Source organism: Oncorhynchus keta, chromosome 1 (genome assembly GCF_023373465.1).
Source record: "Oncorhynchus keta strain PuntledgeMale-10-30-2019 chromosome 1, Oket_V2, whole genome shotgun sequence".
Classification (NCBI taxonomy): Eukaryota; Metazoa; Chordata; class Actinopteri; order Salmoniformes; family Salmonidae; genus Oncorhynchus; species Oncorhynchus keta.
This window is the reverse complement of record NC_068421.1, coordinates 29,778,715-29,797,303: the sequence shown is the minus strand read 5'-3', so window position 1 is coordinate 29,797,303 and position 18,589 is coordinate 29,778,715. Positions and strand designations below refer to the sequence as shown.

Sequence of the window (18,589 nt, the reverse complement as noted above, 5' to 3'; positions counted from 1 at the left end):
CACACACACACACACACACAGTTCTCATGAGATGAGCCTTCTGAGGCAGCTGGTGGAGAGATTGAGCTTAGAGCTAACGGAAGGTGTGAGAAGTGTGGGGGATTCTCATTTGCGTGTGTGTGTGTGTGTGTGTGTGTGTGTGTGTGTGTGTGTGTGTGTGTGTGAGAGAGAGAGGAAAAGGTTATAATGAGGAGTGAATTAGCAAAATCTTGAAAAGGAAAACAATCTCCACTGTACTTGAATATTATACTTAATTAGCTTTTGCTGTATGCTTAATTTGCCTTAATAATAAGCTGTCAATAGTTTCAGTTGCTTACTGCAAATATTCACACAGCACAGACAACACAGTAGCCAGAAAGGATTCACAATTCTATCTGGTATTTTGCCACATTTTGCCTGGATCCACATGGTCTCTGTAACACCTACAGTGATGAAAGACTGTAAGTTAAGGTATTCATGAAACTAATGATTGTGGATACAAAAACTTTGTGGGTGTTAAAAATTAGTTTTACAATTCCCCACTATAGCTTAACATTGCCATGTCCACAGCAGACTCATGAAGAGTCTTTCTCAGTCACACAGGAGTGAACAATTATGTGGAACCTGAAGATGATATAGATGCTTTCTAATTTAACTGTCTAAATTACCATGAAATGAAAAATGTGATAAGTATGTCAAACTTAAAGCTGGCTGCCTCTATACTACAGGCCTCTCACAAGTTACAAATCAAAACTGACTTTTATTATGACATAAGCAACTTTTCTCTCCCAATCCAGTCACATGGGAATTAGCCGCACATTTAATGTAGTCTTTATTATGAAGCTACACAAAATCCCTGGGATATATTTTAATTAAATATTAATAGAAACCAACGTATTACTGATAGTGAGACCACTCAGCTATAGAGCCATAGGGAATGTGATGTTAACTGGGTACATTCTTTTTGATCAGGGGGTCTGTCTAACATGAGTTTTTAGGACAAAAAAGATAATTATCTGGCAAGAAAAATGGGCCTTTGAGGGGGCCTCTAGGAAAAAAAATTGGCTGTGAGTGGCATAACAGAAAATAATTGCCTGGTGTGTCAGAAATGCCAGAGACTATTTTTTGGTCCCAGTCTGCCCCTGTTAACCAGGGAGTAGTGCCTGTCTAGAGAATGTCTGGAGATACGGTTCAGTTTAGTGGGGAAGATGAAAATCATTCTGTTGGTGACTGTGAAATCCATAGCAGTCTTTATTCATGCAGGTTATAATGTTACAACAGGAGTCTCTGGAATGTTAAATATACCGTGCATTTCATCTTCTGAAAATGAATAGCCTGAAAGTCTAAAACAGACAAAGGGAAAATTAAACGAAGTATTGAAGAACATGCATGAGCTGGATTTAGGTGACCAATGACCATATCATATAAATGTACTCAAACGTATGGATGAGAATTGATAGGCTATGTTAGCCCTTTGTAAACTCAAAAGGGCGTAGGCTATGAATAATAAAAAAATAAAAAAGAATAGTTAAGTTCCCTAATGGTTGCAGATTGGGATGCAAATGAGCCCACATTTCAATAAGGCGCGCAGATCTAACGGATGTGCAGTGCTAAACCAGAGTAATGACTCTCCGCTGGTCAGTCTGTCCTTGTTGAGCGCGGGCGACACATTGGTTAACAACAGCCTGTGGAAGAAGAAATTATGACTGAACCGTTTTTGCAAGGATAAGACCTGTTTTTCAGTAGAAAACCCTAGAATTGACACCGAAAGGTGGATTGGAGAGGCAAACAACCTTTAAACACCGAACTCTAAAGCGTCCTGAGAAATTGATTGTGTAGGAGCTTCGCCTTGAACGCCGCCGAAGGCTCTATCATCAATCTCTCCAGGCGTTTGGCACCAATAAATCTGGCAGCTATAGGACAGTTACACGAAACAAACGGCTTGGGTTACTTAGACAACATTTTCTGAGCGGCGAGAACCTATATCACTGTAGCATATGGATATGGCGTGGACGGATAGGGGCTGTGAAAATTGATGGGACTTGGTCCAAAAGTGCAACTGTTTGATTGCGCCGGTTGGAACTGGGGCAGTGAATGTTCCCATTAAGCTACGCATGGACTTGTCAACAGAAAGACGATCAACCAACGCATCCTTTTGTTGTGGTAGAAAAATTGTTCCACATTGTAGCTTATTGCAACAATAAAAAAACAACCATCATTTATGAGAATTCAGGCGTGGTATTTAAACTGGATCCCAGTTCGTCTAATTAGGGGATCCTATCGACTACGGATTTGATTCATCGCTTTCAAAGACAACCCACTGCTCCCCTGAAAGGTACATCTAGAATTCAAGATAACATTTGAGTCATATTCAGTAACATTTGAACTTATCTGTACCCATTGGAAATAGCCTATTTCTGACTGCCTAAGTATTTACCCATTGGAAATAGCCTATTTCTGACTGCCTAAGTATTTACTGGTTCTTCTACACCTGTTGTTATTTAATAGCCTACGTTCCTCTGTCTAGCATGATTGACAGAGGAACGTGTCGATCATTTTGAATGGATTGACAGTTTCGGTATGATGTTTGAATTTTCAAATCGCTTAAATGTGTGCTATATCGTTCAAATGCAATCGAATTTATCATCTGAGTAGGCTTAACAGAACAGTCTTCATCAGACCATCATACTTACATTTTTCTATTGGTGTTATTATGATAGAGAATAGGCTTGATCCTAAAATCGATAAATATAACATTTATTTTGATATTGTGGAGTAGATAAAGAAAAAAACTGTAGACTAATCACAGAACTGCATCATCATTTCGATATTGTAGGGCAGGCCTACCATGGTATGAATGTAAATACGAAAAGACCCATCAAAATGCCATGACATTTCAGTGACTGACAGAGATGAATAATTGATCCCAATGCATTTTGATTATCAGATCATTCCATGTCAACACTAACCCTCTATCATACTGATGATGAGTGTGTGGTTAACAATATACCAGAAATTATTCTGGATAGCTGTGTTGTTCTGGAGGTGTGAATTTCTATTTTCACACATCTCATTAGAACAGCGAGCTGAGTGTTCCCCCCCGCGGGGCTCTGAGGCGCTATCGGTGCTCCTCTACCGCTGAGTCTTCCGTGACGCCCGCTTTTTACGCGGGCTTATCATTGCATGTCACTTTAAAAAAAAAAAATGTTTTACACATGTCGCGCACCAGGTAGACTTTTGCAACATTTGTTGTCGCGACGCAGTGTGAATACACTTAGCTAGGTATGAGCGGGAGCGCAGCCGCAGACTAAAGGCTATTGCAGTCATTGGGAGTCAGGACTCACTAATGAGTCTTCAACCTTGTTTCCACATGTGGAGGAATGTTTGCCTGAGTGTTTGAGTGAGTGAGAGAGAGAGAGAGAGAGGGAAATAGAGACAGAGAAAGATAATGGGAGAGGGTGAGAGAGTCGGTGAGTGAGTGAGTGAGTGAGTGAGAGAGAGCCACTATACTGCCTCTTACACGGCTCATATATTATCAACGGATTTCCGGATACTGATGCTGCTGCTTTGGGAGAAGCCCAAATTCGTGAGGCAGCAGTCGGGCTCAGTTGTCCGGGGACAGGCAGCCTGCTGCTGCAGCTGTGTTTGGGACTAGGAGTCTGCCTGCAGAAACGTCTGATGGAAGTGACGGAGCAGGAGCCTCAGAGTCGGACAGAGGAACCTGTACCTGAGGTAGGAGGAGAAGGAGAGGGAGAGTTACCGGGTTCAGGAACCCCTACCCCCAGAGACATGATGGAGAGCCCGGTGAAGGAGCCTGTTGTGCTGCATCTGTACCCCACCACAGAGTATGGGGATCAGTATGGGTAAGCAACAGAACAGCAGGGACTGGGATCTCTAACAACCTTCTGCTCATATACACGTATAGCCTATGTAGTGGACTGGGCTGGCAGTTAGGATGGCTGTGGGATTCGTATTCTAATTTTCGGAAGTATTACTTCCCTTGCCATGTGGGACCAGAATATATGTTTTAAAAAAAATATTTTTCCTTTGTCACTTGACTATAACAGAGTTGTAATCAATATTGGTGGCATACTTTAACATCAGTTGTCTTCAATCATAGTTCAGTGTCTGTCCTTCTGTGGCTAATGTTTAATGGCATCATTGATGGGTTTTTAGAGTTCAGATTAAAACTGTAGAGCTCATAGCAGATGATTACACAAAGAGGACGTTCCATTTCAGCAAGCCATGACAACCACCATCTCATATTGTTCTAAAGAAAATTATGTCGATAAAAAAATGATAACATAAGTATTCCGGAAACATTATTTTGTTGAAATATAATTTGATCTCTGAGAAATTAAGCTTATTGATTGCACCCAAATTGGCCATTTTTATTTATAGTATTCATATAATATTCAACAATTACAGTACCTAACATCAGATTTGAACCAAACTTTTTTCTAACAATGAGAAAGACATGAGGATCCAAAGAAATGGTCTTAAGTCACCCACTTCAATCCCACCCCATTATATAGTATCACATCTCTGTCTGACAAGTAGTATGGAGCTGCGGCTCTGAGTATTGTTTTTTCATCCTATATAATGTATTTTCAGTGAATTTGGTGATTGTTTTTTGCTCTGTTCAGAGAAATTAGTCATTGAAGTTGGGTTTATGTCCCATTCAACATCCTGATATTACAAATTCAGACCACTAGATGGTGCTGTTTCTGCTATTAGGTGATTATTTTTTAAGGATGTTAAAGGGGTCGTTCATCCAAATTACAAATGGACATATTACTTTTCTTACCCTGTAAGCCATCTATGGACCAGGTATGACAGCAACCAATGCTTTGGTTTAGTTTACCTGGCCACTGTTTCAAATGTAAACTTTTTAGCATTTGTGGTACAAATCCAATGCAAGTCAATGGTACCTACAGTACCAGTCAAAAGTTTGGACACACCTACTCATTCCAGGGTTTTTATTTATTTTTTACTATTTTCTACATTGTAGAATAACAGTTAAGACATCAAACCTATGAAATAACACATATGGAATCATGTAGTAACCAAAAACGTGTTAAACAAATCCAAATACATTTTATATTGGAGATTCTTCATAGTAGCCACCCTTTGCCTTGATGTCAACTTTGCACACTCTTGGCATTCTCTCAACCAGCTTCACCTGGAATGCATTTCCAACAGACTTGAAGGAGTTCCCACATAAGGTTGATCACTTAGTGGCTGCTTTTCACTCTGTGGTCCAACTCATCCCAAACCATCTTACTCTGGGCCCCCGAGTGGCGCAGCGGTCTATGGCACTGCATCTCAGTGATAGAGGCGTCACTACAGACACTGGTTCAGCGGTCTATGGCACTGCATCTCAGTGATAGAGGCGTCACTACAGACACTGGTTCAGCGGTCTATGGCACTGCATCTCAGTGATAGAGGCGTCACTACAGACCCTGGTTCAGCGGTCTATGGCACTGCATCTCAGTGATAGAGGCGTCACTACAGACACTGGTTCAGCGGTCTATGGCACTGCATCTCAGTGATAGAGGCATCACTACAGACCCTGGTTCAGCGGTCTATGGCACTGCATCTCAGTGATAGAGGTCACTACAGACACTGGTTCAGCTCTATGGCACTGCATCTCAGTGATAGAGGCTGACACTGGTTCAGCGGTCTATGGCACTGCATCTCAGTGATAGAGGCGTCACTACAGACCCTGGTTCAGCGGGCACTCTCTCATGGCACTGCATCTCAGTGATAGAGGCGTCACTACAGACCCTGGTTCAGCGGTCTATGGCACTGCATCTCAGTGATAGAGGCGTCACTACAGACCCTGGTTCAGCGGTCTATGGCACTGCATCTCAGTGATAGAGGCGTCACTACAGACCCTGGTTCAGCGGTCTATGGCACTGCATCTCAGTGATAGAGGCGTCACTACAGACCCTGGTTCAGCGGTCTATGGCACTGCATCTCAGTGATAGACTACAGACCCTGGTTCGTCACTACAGACCCTGGTTCAGCGGTCTATGGCACTGCATCTCAGTGATTGAGGCGTCACTACAGACCCTGGTTCAGCGGTCTATGGCACTGCATCTCAGTGATAGAGGCGTCACTACAGACCCTGGTTCAGCGGTCTATGGCACTGCATCTCAGTGATAGAGGCGTCACTACAGACCCTGGTTCAGCGGTCTATGGCACTGCATCTCAGTGATAGAGGCGTCACTACAGACCCTGGTTCAGCGGTCTATGGCACTGCATCTCAGTGATAGAGGCGTCACTACAGACCCTGGTTCAGCGGTCTATGGCACTGCATCTCAGTGATAGAGGCGTCACTACAGACCCTGGTTCAGCGGTCTATGGCACTGCATCTCAGTGATTGAGGCGTCACTACAGACATCCGTGGGTGGCTTCAGACCATTTCTTTGGATCCTCATGTCTAACTCATTGTTAGAAAAAGGGGTTTCCAAATCCTATGTTAAATACTATATTTATTGAATATTATATAAATCTTCTAAATTAAAATTGGCAGTTTGACTGCAATCAATTAGCTTAATGTGTCAGAGATCAAATTATTTATCAACAAAATAATGTTGCAGGAATGCTAATCTTTTCTAGTTCTAACAATATATACGATTTCAGAACAATTTGAGATGGTGAGTGTTGAAATCCTATTTTCTAGTGCTTTTTGAGGTGGAACGACCCAACCAGACTACACTTCACATAAGGTGTCATGAGGAAATATATCATGTCATTGTGCCATTTAGACTTGTCCACTGGAGGAAATGCAGCAGAGGTGCTACTGTTGTCACCCCGCTGCACCTTACCTTCAGTAGTTGGCTAAAGGCGTTCTACTGTATACTGTATTTATTTACACCAGACTAGTCATGGTGAAGGAGGCATCATGTTGGTTCTGGGTTTAGTTACTCTGTTAATCATACATTCTGATGCCTAGTCATCATACCCCTATACATGTCGACCTCTATCACTCCAGTATCCCTGCACATTGTAAATATTGTATTGGAACTGACCCTGTATCTAGCTTCTTACTTTCTTATGTTCTTATTTTTATTTCTCGTGTGTTTTTGTTCTACCTTATGTTATTTTTAGTGCTACATTGATATTAATTACTGCATTTTGGGTTTGGAGCTTGCAAGAAAGACATTTCACTGTACTTGTGCACATTACATTAAAACTTGAAGCTTTCGTTATGTGTTGACTTGGCTCATCAATAAAGACTGCTGAAGGACTGAATTGTGTCGTCAAGTATGGACAAGTTATGACCTTAGATTAGTTATCAGGCATATGGCCACATTGGCCAGTGTCAAGCCACAACCGTAATGTAAAGCTTCAGCTCTCATTGATACCTCATCTATCATTGCTTACTGTACAGTATGTGTAGGATCGATCAACAAAAACATCATATTTTGGAGGGCTATTTAAACTGTATACACACCAGTCAAGGGTTGTCATAACTAGAGATGTTTTAAAGCAGTGTGCTGAGGGTTTGTCTTTTGAGCTCTCATGAGCAGAAGGAACTATCAATATAAACTACATGATGAATATTCAGCACCATACGTCTTTAACTATATAACAGTTACGACCTTGGCTATAGGCTGTCTTGCATTGTGCTGTACAGCTGTTGCTGCACTGTAACTTACAGTACAGTATATGAGAATCAACTTAAGTTTGATCATATTTGACACATGAAATGCATCTTTCAGAAGTTTGTTGGGAATTTTGTTTAGTGTCACCCTATGATCATTTTGTGTTGGTCTGATCCAATTCAGAGTATTCTCAACATCATACCATACCATGTCCAACTCCATCATACAATTGACTTTGTGTGTGTGTGTGCTGGGGGTTTGGATGTGAGGAATGGCCATCGGGTATCCCCGGGCATCACACAGAAGGCTAATGCATAACACTGTTGCTGCCTGTAGTAAGGCTGGAGTTTGATTAGTCATGCCTTCCCGTAGGACAGGGCAGGGCACACACACAAACACAGTTGGGGTCTTCACTGACACAGCAGGTTGATTTGTCATGCCTTGCTCCCCTCTATATGCCTCAAGACATTAGTGCGGTTTTGGGAGATGTAACAGGTTGATTAGTCATGAATAGCCTCTGGACACAGGCACCAACCTAAATGAGACAACAGGTTAATTAGTTATGCTTTCCAGCACTCCCTTAGGTCTGAGGTTAGGTCCCCCTGTAGGTGGCAGGCTAGTGGTCACACCTTTCCTCCCCCTCTCTCCTCCAGGACATATGCATATGCATAGCCTTCTGACCCACTCCTTGAGGGCAAGCCAGAATATACAGTATAATTTGTGGTCTTGTGAATCCGTGGGCCCTGATGCATAATATTCCAATCTGGAGGAATGTAGCTTCTCGCACTCTCTGTCTCTCACAGGTTGGTTTCAAAGCACGCCATTAGTAATGAGTTTGGGTATATGACAAATAACAAATTGTTATATACAGTACACTGTCAGACCACCTCTGCTTTCTCTATTGTACGCCTATATAGTAAATAATGGGGTAACAGTATGCATTTGAATCATAAACAAATAAAATAAGAAGTGGGTTTTATTGCCACTTCTGGTCGATCTACTGCAGTGTCTGCAGCACAACTCTGTGTGTGTGTGTGTGTGTGTGTGTGTGTGCGCGTACGAGCGAGTACACTGTTTCCCACTTATGTTTGTTCAACACTGTCCTGCTGTTAGAACAATGCATACAATACAGTAGCGGATGGTTTAGTTGGCCCAACACTACGCTGTCTCTCTGGACTCATACACACATCTTGTTTCAGTTACATGTAGTTCTGTTTTATCCATGGTCATTTTATCCATGGTCATAGATTTACTAACCTATACTCTCACTTGCCAGACTCACAGTGCTACACCCGTAGAGATATAGGGGCTGTTGGAAGAGAATCACTAACCTACCCCTGGGTCTGGAGGAGACCCCAAAAGTAGGAAGGACCTCTCTAGTTATCCTCTCCCTGCTCTGTATTCTACTCCATGTCTGCTGCAATGCTCTGGGTTACACAAGCCTTTTAAACAGAGTAGCTCTTAAAGTGTCAGAAACGTGAGACAAATCCTAATGTATAGTAGGACCATAGAGTTACAATATACTGTATATAAACACCAAAGTGAACTAATTATATTTCTTTGCACAAGGGGATGCCATTGATTGATATTAAATACCCAAGATAAATTGAAACTAGCACCCAATGTGGCCCTACGATAAGTAAAACATTTCAATGATTGTATGAATACTGTTCATATGGGGTGCATCAGTATTTCAGAGATCAGAGCGCAATAGTATGTTACATTCACAGAGAAATAATGCCACAAGACAAATGAGTTAGCCTAGTTATAGAATTATGGGAAAATAGACAAGACTTTATTATCAGTGACAAAGTACTGTTTTTTATTCTTTGATTGTTCCAATTCGCTTTCTTTGATTCTTAATGAATCAATCTTAAAATCTCACAAAAAGTGATCTCTTGGACAGTAGCAATCAATGGTACACTCACTTTCCCGTTTACTGACAAACTGTCGCAGGTCAAGTTTTCTCCCTTGAGTGTACTATTTGAGGTTTCCACTGGAGAGCACCCTTGGGTTACTTCTAGTATCCAGGTGACCCTGATTGAGGTTATTGGGATCACCCTCTGGGTGACTATTTAGGTTCCTCTGTGGACTGGGCCAGTTTCTCAGGTCTCATGTTTGTTCAGTGTTCTCGTGTGCCCTTGCTTTGTTGTTTTGCTAAGAAGACCTTAAGTAAATATTCTGGATTAGCCCTCACCTCTGCCTGCTGTGTTTCTCTGTGCCTGCGTCTGAGTTCATACTAGCACTAATGTCACAGTAGACCTGAGCCTCAAAATGGACCCAGCAGAGATTTCTCTGTCGTCCGAGGGACATTCCGAGCTCCACCACTTACGGTCGGCTCTCACTCACCATGGAACAGTGATTGGTCGCCATGAGGCACGGCTGAAGACATTGTCGGAGGATTTAGGAACTCTTGTGTTCACTCGATAGAGGGGACAGACAGGAGCAACTGTTGCTGAACCTGTGGTGGTTTCTAACCCTCCACTTCCTACCAACTCATCGTCTTCCTCCCCTCGGGAGCCTCATCTCCCAGCACCGGAGCTCTATGAGGGGCAATCTGGAAGGTGTCGTGGGTTCCTGCTCCAATGTTCGCTGGCCTTTGAGCTGTAAGCATCAATGTTTCCCACTGAGCGTTCCAGAGTGGCATATGTCATCTCCTTGCTCTCAGAACGGGCTCTGGCCTCGGCCACAGCCATCTGGGAGCAGCAATCAGACATTTGTTTCAATTGGCAAAGCTTCACTCGGGAGATGAGGAGGGTTTTTGATCACCCCATCAGTGGTAGGACTGCTGCTCAAAGACTCATTGCACTTTGGCCGGGCAGCCGGAGCGGAGCTGACTACGCCATTGACTTTCCGATGCTCGCCGCTGAGAGCGGTTGGAATATAGAGGCACTTCACTCAGTCTTTCTGAACGGACTCAGCGAGGTTCTCAAGGACGAACTTGCTTCCCAGGACAACCCTGACACTCTGGAGGAGCTTATCATTCTGGCCATCCGGATTGACAACCGGTTTCGGGAACGTCGTCATGAGAGGACGGACAGGTTCCGAGTTGGTTCCAGTGTTTCGTGCCCCGCTGAGGGAGTCAATTCTTCATTTGTTCCACTGCCGTATGCTGGGCCTGCTTGTCCTGTACCTCGTCAGGGTTCTCAATTCGGCTATGGTTCTCCTTCAAATCCTTCAGAGGAGCCGATGCAATAGGGAGGCACCAGACTTGCCGCTCTGGAGAGTCAGATACAGTCTCCTGCGTCCGATACGGTACGCACCTTGCTTCCAGCCAACCTGTGTTGGGACAATGAACAGTTGGACATTCCTGCTTTCATAGACTCTGGGGATACTGGCTGCTTTCTGGATCGCACATTAGCTCACCAACAGAGGCTGCCGCTCACTGAGCTGGACACTCCGTTGTCGGTCACTGCGCTGGATGGTAACCTAGGGTCTGGGAAGGTGAAGCAACACACCATGCCTATTCAGCTACGAGTTCTGGATGACCATGTGGAGCTTATCCAGTTACATCTGGTGGACTCTCCTGAACTTCCCCTGGTTCTTGGACATCCGTGGCTTTCCACCCATAATCCTCAAATTGAGTTCTGGGATGGAATCCGTCATGCCAGTTCACCTGCCAGGAACTCTCTCCACACCTTTCCGGTCCTGCTCGTCTGTAGACTTCTGATCCTCCTGTTCCTCTGGCTGGGTTTGACAAGCCTGACCTTCCTCAGCAAACAAAGGGCCAGCAAACTACCTCCTCACAGGCCCTACGATTGTGCCATCGACCTCCTGTCTGGTACCACTCCTCTGAGAGGAGGGCTGTGTTCTCTCTTAGATCCAGATACTGCAGCCATGAACAGTTACATTGAGGAGGCGCTGGCGGCTGATGTTATTCGGTCGTCCAGTTCACGTGCAGGAGCGGGTTTTTTCTTTGTTGGGAAGAAGGATGGGGGATTACGCCCCTGTATCGATTACCAGGGTTGAAATAACATTACCATCAAGAACCGTTACTCCCTTCCTCTTATGTCATCAGCTTTTGAGAGACTCCAGGGAGCTTTACGGATTTACGGAATGCGTACAATATGATGCGCATCAGACAGGGAGATGAGTGGAAGACAGCGTTCAACACTCCTAATGGACATTATGAGTAAAGGTTCATGCTGTTTGGACTTACTAATGTTCCAGCCGTTTTCCAGGCCCTGGTTAATGATGTGTGCAACTGGGCAACCTCCTTCACCAATTAGTTTTTGTGATGCATCTCTGAATCCTGAAATTAGTTCCCCAAAAGTTGGAGAGTGGTTGCAAGTCAAAGCATGACAAATATCCCTCTATTGAGAGTGGTGGTTGGGGGAGTGTTCAGTTGAAAATGTGTACACTACCTTACCCGTTGGCCTATGAGATTTAAAATATATTTTTCTATATCACACATAGCCTCTTTCTTTCTTTCAACTCCTCATTCGAACGAAGTGCAAAAATCACTGAAGCTGGAGGCTCATATCTCCCTCACTAACTTTAAGCATCAGCTGTCAGAGCAGCTCACAGATCACTGCACCTGTACATAGCCCATCTGTAAATAGCCCATCCAACTACCTCATCCCAATATTGTTTTTTTTGTGTGTTTTTTTGCTCCTTTGCACCCCAGTATCTACTTGAACATTCATCTTCTGCACATCTATCACTCCAGTGTTTATTTGCTAAATTGTAATTACTTTGCGGCCTATGTATTACCTCCCTAATCTTACCTAATTTGCACACACTATATATAGACGTTTTCCTATTGTGTTATTGACTCTACGTTTGTTTATTCCATGTGTAACTCTGTGTTGTTGTTTGTGTTGCACTGCTTTGCTTTATCTTGGCCAGGTCGCAGTTGTAAATGAGAACTTGTTCTCAACTGGCCTACTTGGTTAAATAAAGGTGGGGGGGAAATGTTTTTTTTTTTCAATTTCAAGAGGCATCCACCCATTGGTAGCGATTACAGCCTTGAGTATTCTTGGGCATGACCCTGCAAGCTTGGCACACCTGTATTTTGGGAGTTTCTCCCATTCTTCCTTGCAGATCTCTCAAGCTCTGTAAGGTTGGAGTTGGAGTGTCTATGCACAGCTATTTTCAGGTCTCTCCAGAGATGTTCGATTGGGTCCGGGCTCTGGCTGAGTCACTCAAGGACATTCAGAGACTTGTCCCAAAGCCACTCCTGCGTTGTCTTGGCTGTGTGCTTAGGGTCATGTTGGAAGGTGAACCTTTGCCCCAGTCGGAGGTCCTGAGCGCTCTGGAGCAGGTTTTCATCAAGGATTTCTCTGTACTTGGCTCCGTTCATCTTTCCCTCGAAGCTGACCAGTCTCCCAGTCCCTGCCGCTGAATAAAATCCCCCCCAGCATGATGCTCCCACCACCATGCTTTACCTTAGAGATTGACCAGATTTCCTCCGGACGTGACTGTTGGCGTTAAGGTAAGAGTTCAATTTTGGTTTCATCAGACCAGAGAATCTTATTTCTAATGGTCTGAGAGTCCTTTAAGTGCCTTTTGGCAAATTCCAAGCAGGCTATCATGTGCTTTTTACTGAGGAGCGGCTTCCGCCTGGCCACTCTACCATAAAGGCCTGATTGGTGGAGTGCTGCATAGATGGTTGTCCTTTTGGGTGGATCGCCTATCTCCACAGAGGAACTCTGGAGCTCTGCCATAGTGACCATCGTGTTCTTGGTCACCTCCTTGACCAAGGCCCTTCTCTCCCGATTGCTGATTTTGGACAGACGGCCAGCTCTAGGAAGAGTCTTGGTGGTTCCAAACGTCTTTGATTTAAGAATGATGGAGGCCACTGTGATTTTGGGGACCTTCAATGCTACTGAAATGTTTTGGTACCCTTCCCCAGATCTGTGCATCGACACAATCCTGTCTCGGAGCTCTACGGACAATTCCTTCCACCTCATGACTTGGTTTTTGCTCTGACACGCACTGTCAACTGTGAGACCTTATCTAGACAGGTGTGTGCCTTTCCAAATCATGTCCAATCAATGAATTTACCACAGGTGGTCTCCAATCAAGTTGTAGAAGCATCTCAAGGATGAACAATGGAAACACGATGCACCCGAGCTCAATTTTGAGTCGAATAGCAAAGGGTCTGAATACTTTTGTGAATAAGGTCTCTAAACCTTTTGAAATGTTCTAAAAACCTGTTTTACGCTTTGTCATTGCAGGGTATTGTGTATAGATTGATGAGGAGAAAATATAATTTAATACATTTTTTAATAGGTCTGTAACGTTACAAAATGGGAAAAAAGGGAAGAGGCCTGAATACTTTCCGAATGCACTGTATATATATTTTTGTAAATATATATTATTTAAAAAATATTTTTATTATTAAATATGTTTTCCTTATTTATTATTTTCCCCTAACCCTACCAGCCCTCCCCTAACCCTACCAGCCCTCCCCTAACCCTACCAGCCCTCCCCTAACCCTACCACCCCTCCCCTAATTGGAGTAAACTAATGGACAACAACACTTAGGCTTCTACTTCCAGCTTATACATACTACAGTATATACATTTTTATCTGTGAAAACCCTCCAGTTTTGATTTGTAATTGCCATATACACTACATGACCAAGTATGTGGACACCTTGTAGTCAAACATCTCATAAAAATGTATGGGCATTAATATGGACTTGGTCCCCCCTTTGATGCTACTGTATAACAGCCTCCACTCTTCTGGGAAGGTTTTCCACTAGATGTTGGAACATTGCTGCAGGGACTTGCTTCCATTCAGCCACAAGAGCATTAGTGAGGTCAGGCACCGATGTTGGGCGATTAGGTCTGGCTCATAGTCGGCGTTCCAATTCATCTCAAAGGTTTTTGATGGGGTTGAGGTCAGGGCTCTGTGCAGGCCAGTATTGTTCTTCCACACAGATCTCGACAAACCGTTTCTGTATGGACCTTGCTTTGTGCACAATGGCATTGTCATGTTGAAACAGAAAAGGGTCTTCCCCTACTTTTGCCACAGAATCGTCAAGAATGTCATTGTATGCTGTAGCGTTAAGATTTTCCTTCAACGGAACTAAGGGGCCTAGCCCAAACCATGAAAAACAGCCCCAGACCCATTCCTTCTCCACCAAACTCTACGTTTGGCACTATTCATTGTAGCGTTCTCCTGGCATCCGCCAAACCCAGCCAGATTCGTCCCTCTGACTGCCAGATGGTAAAGCGTGATTCATCACTCCAGAGAATGTGTTTCTACTGCCCCAGAGTCCAATGGTGGCGAGCTTTACACCACTCCATTCGACACTTGGCATTGCATATGGTGATCTTAGGCTTGTATGCAACTGCACGACCATGGAAACCCCTTGTCCTGAAAATGCTTCCAGAGGCAGTTTGGAACTCACTAGTGAGTGTTGCAACCGAGGATAGACAATTTTTACACTCTATGTGCTTCAACACCATGCGTTCCGTTCTGAAAGATTGTGTAGCCTACCACTTCACGGCTGAGCCATTGTTGCTCCTAGACGTTTCCACTTCACAATAACAGCACTTACAGTGTACCGGGGCAGATATATTCTATTGCAAATGCTTGTCTATGGAGATTGCATGGCTTTGTGATTATTATAATTTTTTTTACACCTGTCAGCAATGGGTATGGCTGAAGTAGCCAAATCCACTCATTTGAAGATGTGTCCACATACTTACTTCAGCAAGACAAAGGAGCTTATCGTGAACTACAGGAAACGGAGGGCCGAGCACGCCCCCATCCATATCGATGGTGCTGTAGTGGAGCGGGTCGAGAGCTTCAAGGTCTTAGGTGACTACATTACTAAGGAATTATCAGAGTCCACACACACCGACACAGTCGTGAAGAAGGCACAACAAGCCACTCAGGAGGCTTAAAAACATTTGGCATGGTCCCTCAAAATACTCAGAACATTCTACAGCTGCATCATTGAGAAGATCTTGACTGGCTGCATCACCGCTTGGTATGGCAACTGCTTGGCATTAGAATGCAAAGCGTTACAGAGGGTAGTGCGTACGACCCAGTACATCACAGGGGCCAAGCTCCCTGCCATCTAGGAACTCTATGCCAGGCGGTGTCAGAGGAAGGCCCTGAAACCAAAAGGACCCTGAACAGCTTATACCTCAAGCCATAAAACTGCTATATAGTTAGTTAAATATACTGAACAAAACTATAAACGCACATGTAAAGTGTTGGTTCCATGTTTCACAAGCTGAAATAAAAGATCCCCGAAAGTTCTCATACACACAAAAAGCTTATTTCTCTAAAATGTTGTGCACACATTTTTTACATCCTTGAGCATTTCTCTTTTGCAAAGATAATCCATCCACCTGACAGTTGTAGCGTAACAAGAAGCTGATTAAACAGCATAATCATTACACAGGTGCACCTTTTGCTGGGTACAATAAAAGGCCACCCCAATTATTATTATTATTATTTTTTTGCAGTTTTGTCACACAACACAATGCCACAGATGTCTCAAGTTTTGAGGGAGCGTTCAATTGTCAGTACGTCCATCCGCCCTCACAATCTCAGACCATGTATAGGGCGTTGTATGGACGAGAGGTTTGCTGATGTCAACATTGTGAACAGAGTGCTCCATCGTGGCATTGCAGTTATGGTAAGAGCAGGCATAAGCTACGGACTACGAATACAATTGCAATTTATCTATGGCAATTTGAATGCACAGAGATACCGTGACAAGCACGTTGTCGTGCCATTCTTCCGTCGCCATCAACTCACGTTTCAGCATGATAGTGCACATCCCTATGTCACAAGGATCTGTACACAAATAATGGAAGCTGAAAATGTCCCTGTTCTTCCATGGCCTGCGTACTCACCAGACATGTCACCCGTTGAGCATGTTTGGTATGCTCTGGATGATGTATGACAGCTTGTTCCAGTTCCCAACAATATCCAGCAACTTCGCACAGCCATTGAAGAAAAGATGGGACAACATTCCACAGGCCGCAATCAACAGCCTGATCAACTATATGCGAAGGAGATGTGTCGCGCTGCATGAGGCAAATGGTGGTCACACCAGATACTAACTGGTTTTCTGATCCACACCCCTACTTTTTTTTAAGGTGTCTGTGACCAACAGACAGTATTCACAGTCGTGAAATCCATAGATTAGGAACTGTAACTCAATAAAATCTTTGGAATCTCCAGGTTACCGTTACTCATTCTGTATTTATTCCTCGTGTTATTATTTTTCTATGATCTATGTTTCTCTCTGCATTGTTGGGAGGGGCCCGTAAGTAAGCATTTCACTGTTAGTCTACACCTGTTGTTTAATGAAGCATGTGACACATAACATTAGATTTATCTCGCTCTCTCTCTCTCATGTTCTGATCTAACTGTTCTTAAACTAATCCCCCCACCCTTTTTCTCTCTCTCTCAGGGACAAGATGCCGTTCCACCATGTGACGGCAGGGCTGCTGTACAAGGGGAACTATCTGAGTCACTCTCTGTCTGAGGACAACGACTGTGACCAGCTGGCCAGCATCTCTGAGGAGGAGCTAAACGGTGAGTCCCCTCAGGGCTTGGGCTGGTATTACTGGGGCTAGGTTGGTTTGGGCTTGGTTGGGTTATGTTGGGTTGGGTTGGGTTGGGCTTGGTTGGGTTATGTTGGGTTGGGTTGGGCTTGGTTAGTTGGTTTGGGTGAGAGGGGATAGAGATTAGGACTGGGACTGTGGATTTGGCTGGTGAGGGGCATAGAGGGACTTTGAGGAAGGCTGGGGTTTGGGTGTTTGATACGGGCAGTATAAACAGTAGGCTAGAGAGAGTAATGGGATAAGTAGTAAGACAGTATTCTGAGCCTAAACACAGTTTTGACATGAATCAGTGAGGTTGGACCAGTCAAAACACCAGTTGCTCCTGTCACTGGAGCCAACAAACTGTTGTCTTTATAAACTATGAACCTTCTTAAATATGACTACATTTTCCTAACATCACTTATCACACCACTAGAATTCGATTCATGGGCTTTTGCCCTCCCTGTTTTTTACATTAATTAGAGGCAGTAGCTGAGTCTGTGTTTATGAGTCTGTGTTTGTCTTGTGTGTGTTCTGTACGTCGTTCTGAGACTAATCACTCCACTGGCCAGGCCATCACAGTGCTCATAATGAACTACACTAGATGCTTCAACCACAAATACTGTAATAATCCAATGATGTCACATTAAAGGAAACTTCCTCCCTAAAACTATCTTTTGGCATTTGTTTCAGTAGTCCATTGTTGACATAGTCCCAAAATGTTTTGCTTGTCAGCAATCAGGTTCTCAAGATATGTAACTTTGAAAATACAGAAATCATCACCTTATGATGCATTTTGCATAATGCAAAATGTATCATACAATGATGATTTCTGTATTTTCAAAGTTTTCCTTTAAGGTGTTTATGGCAAATTGGATGTAGAGTGCACCGTAAATGGCTAATAGCCACCTACTCTGTCAAAGTCAGAGTGGTGTTATTATGCTACAGCAATATTGGCAGTTTGCACTGCATGGCTTTCTCTAGTTTGATTTGTTAAGTTGTTTGGGGACAGCGGTAATGTATTGGGTAAATGTAATGAATTGGGTAATGTATATAGTTCTTATTGGGAGGTCCTCATAAGGTCAATCAATGTAATGGACAAATACGCATATACTGCACCTCTGTCAGCAGAAATACAGACAAAGTTATTGATCATATATACACACTACACTACAGTAATGATTAGCAATCATCTCCTTGGCCTATTAGTTTATCCATAATGGCTTACACAAAGCTACCATTTAGCATGCTCACCATTTCCACCATGGGGATATTTACTGAGGCAATTTGGTGTTCCTACCTGTAAGTGTCTTTATCTATGGCCATTAACGTGATATAGTGTAACTGCACTGAGGTGAACTATCTGACTCACCACATACAGCACGTTGTCGTCAGTCAGCTTTAGTACAGCTACACATTGTTAAACTCTCAGCCTGTTGGAGAGGGGATGTGGTTTCCCTTTGTGTCTTGTTCTGCGTG

At 43.6% G+C, this 18,589-nt stretch overlaps 1 protein-coding gene across 2 annotated transcripts in view; it reads left to right on the top strand.

Moving 5' to 3' along the window:
- Positions 1-1,616: 1,616 nt before the first annotated feature.
- Positions 1,617-18,589, top strand: part of LOC118367402 (calcium-binding protein 8-like) — a 69,773-nt gene continuing 52,800 nt past the window's right edge. The window contains exons 1-2 of one of the 2 annotated variants that reach the window (XM_052520975.1): positions 1,617-2,314; positions 16,978-17,102. In XM_052520975.1, the coding sequence (XP_052376935.1) occupies positions 16,985-17,102 (118 nt within the window). In that variant the 5' untranslated portion in view covers positions 1,617-2,314; positions 16,978-16,984. Of the gene's footprint in view, positions 2,315-3,405; positions 3,843-16,977; positions 17,103-18,589 lie in introns of those variants that run through there. The other variant, XM_035750974.2, reaches the window with a different exon arrangement.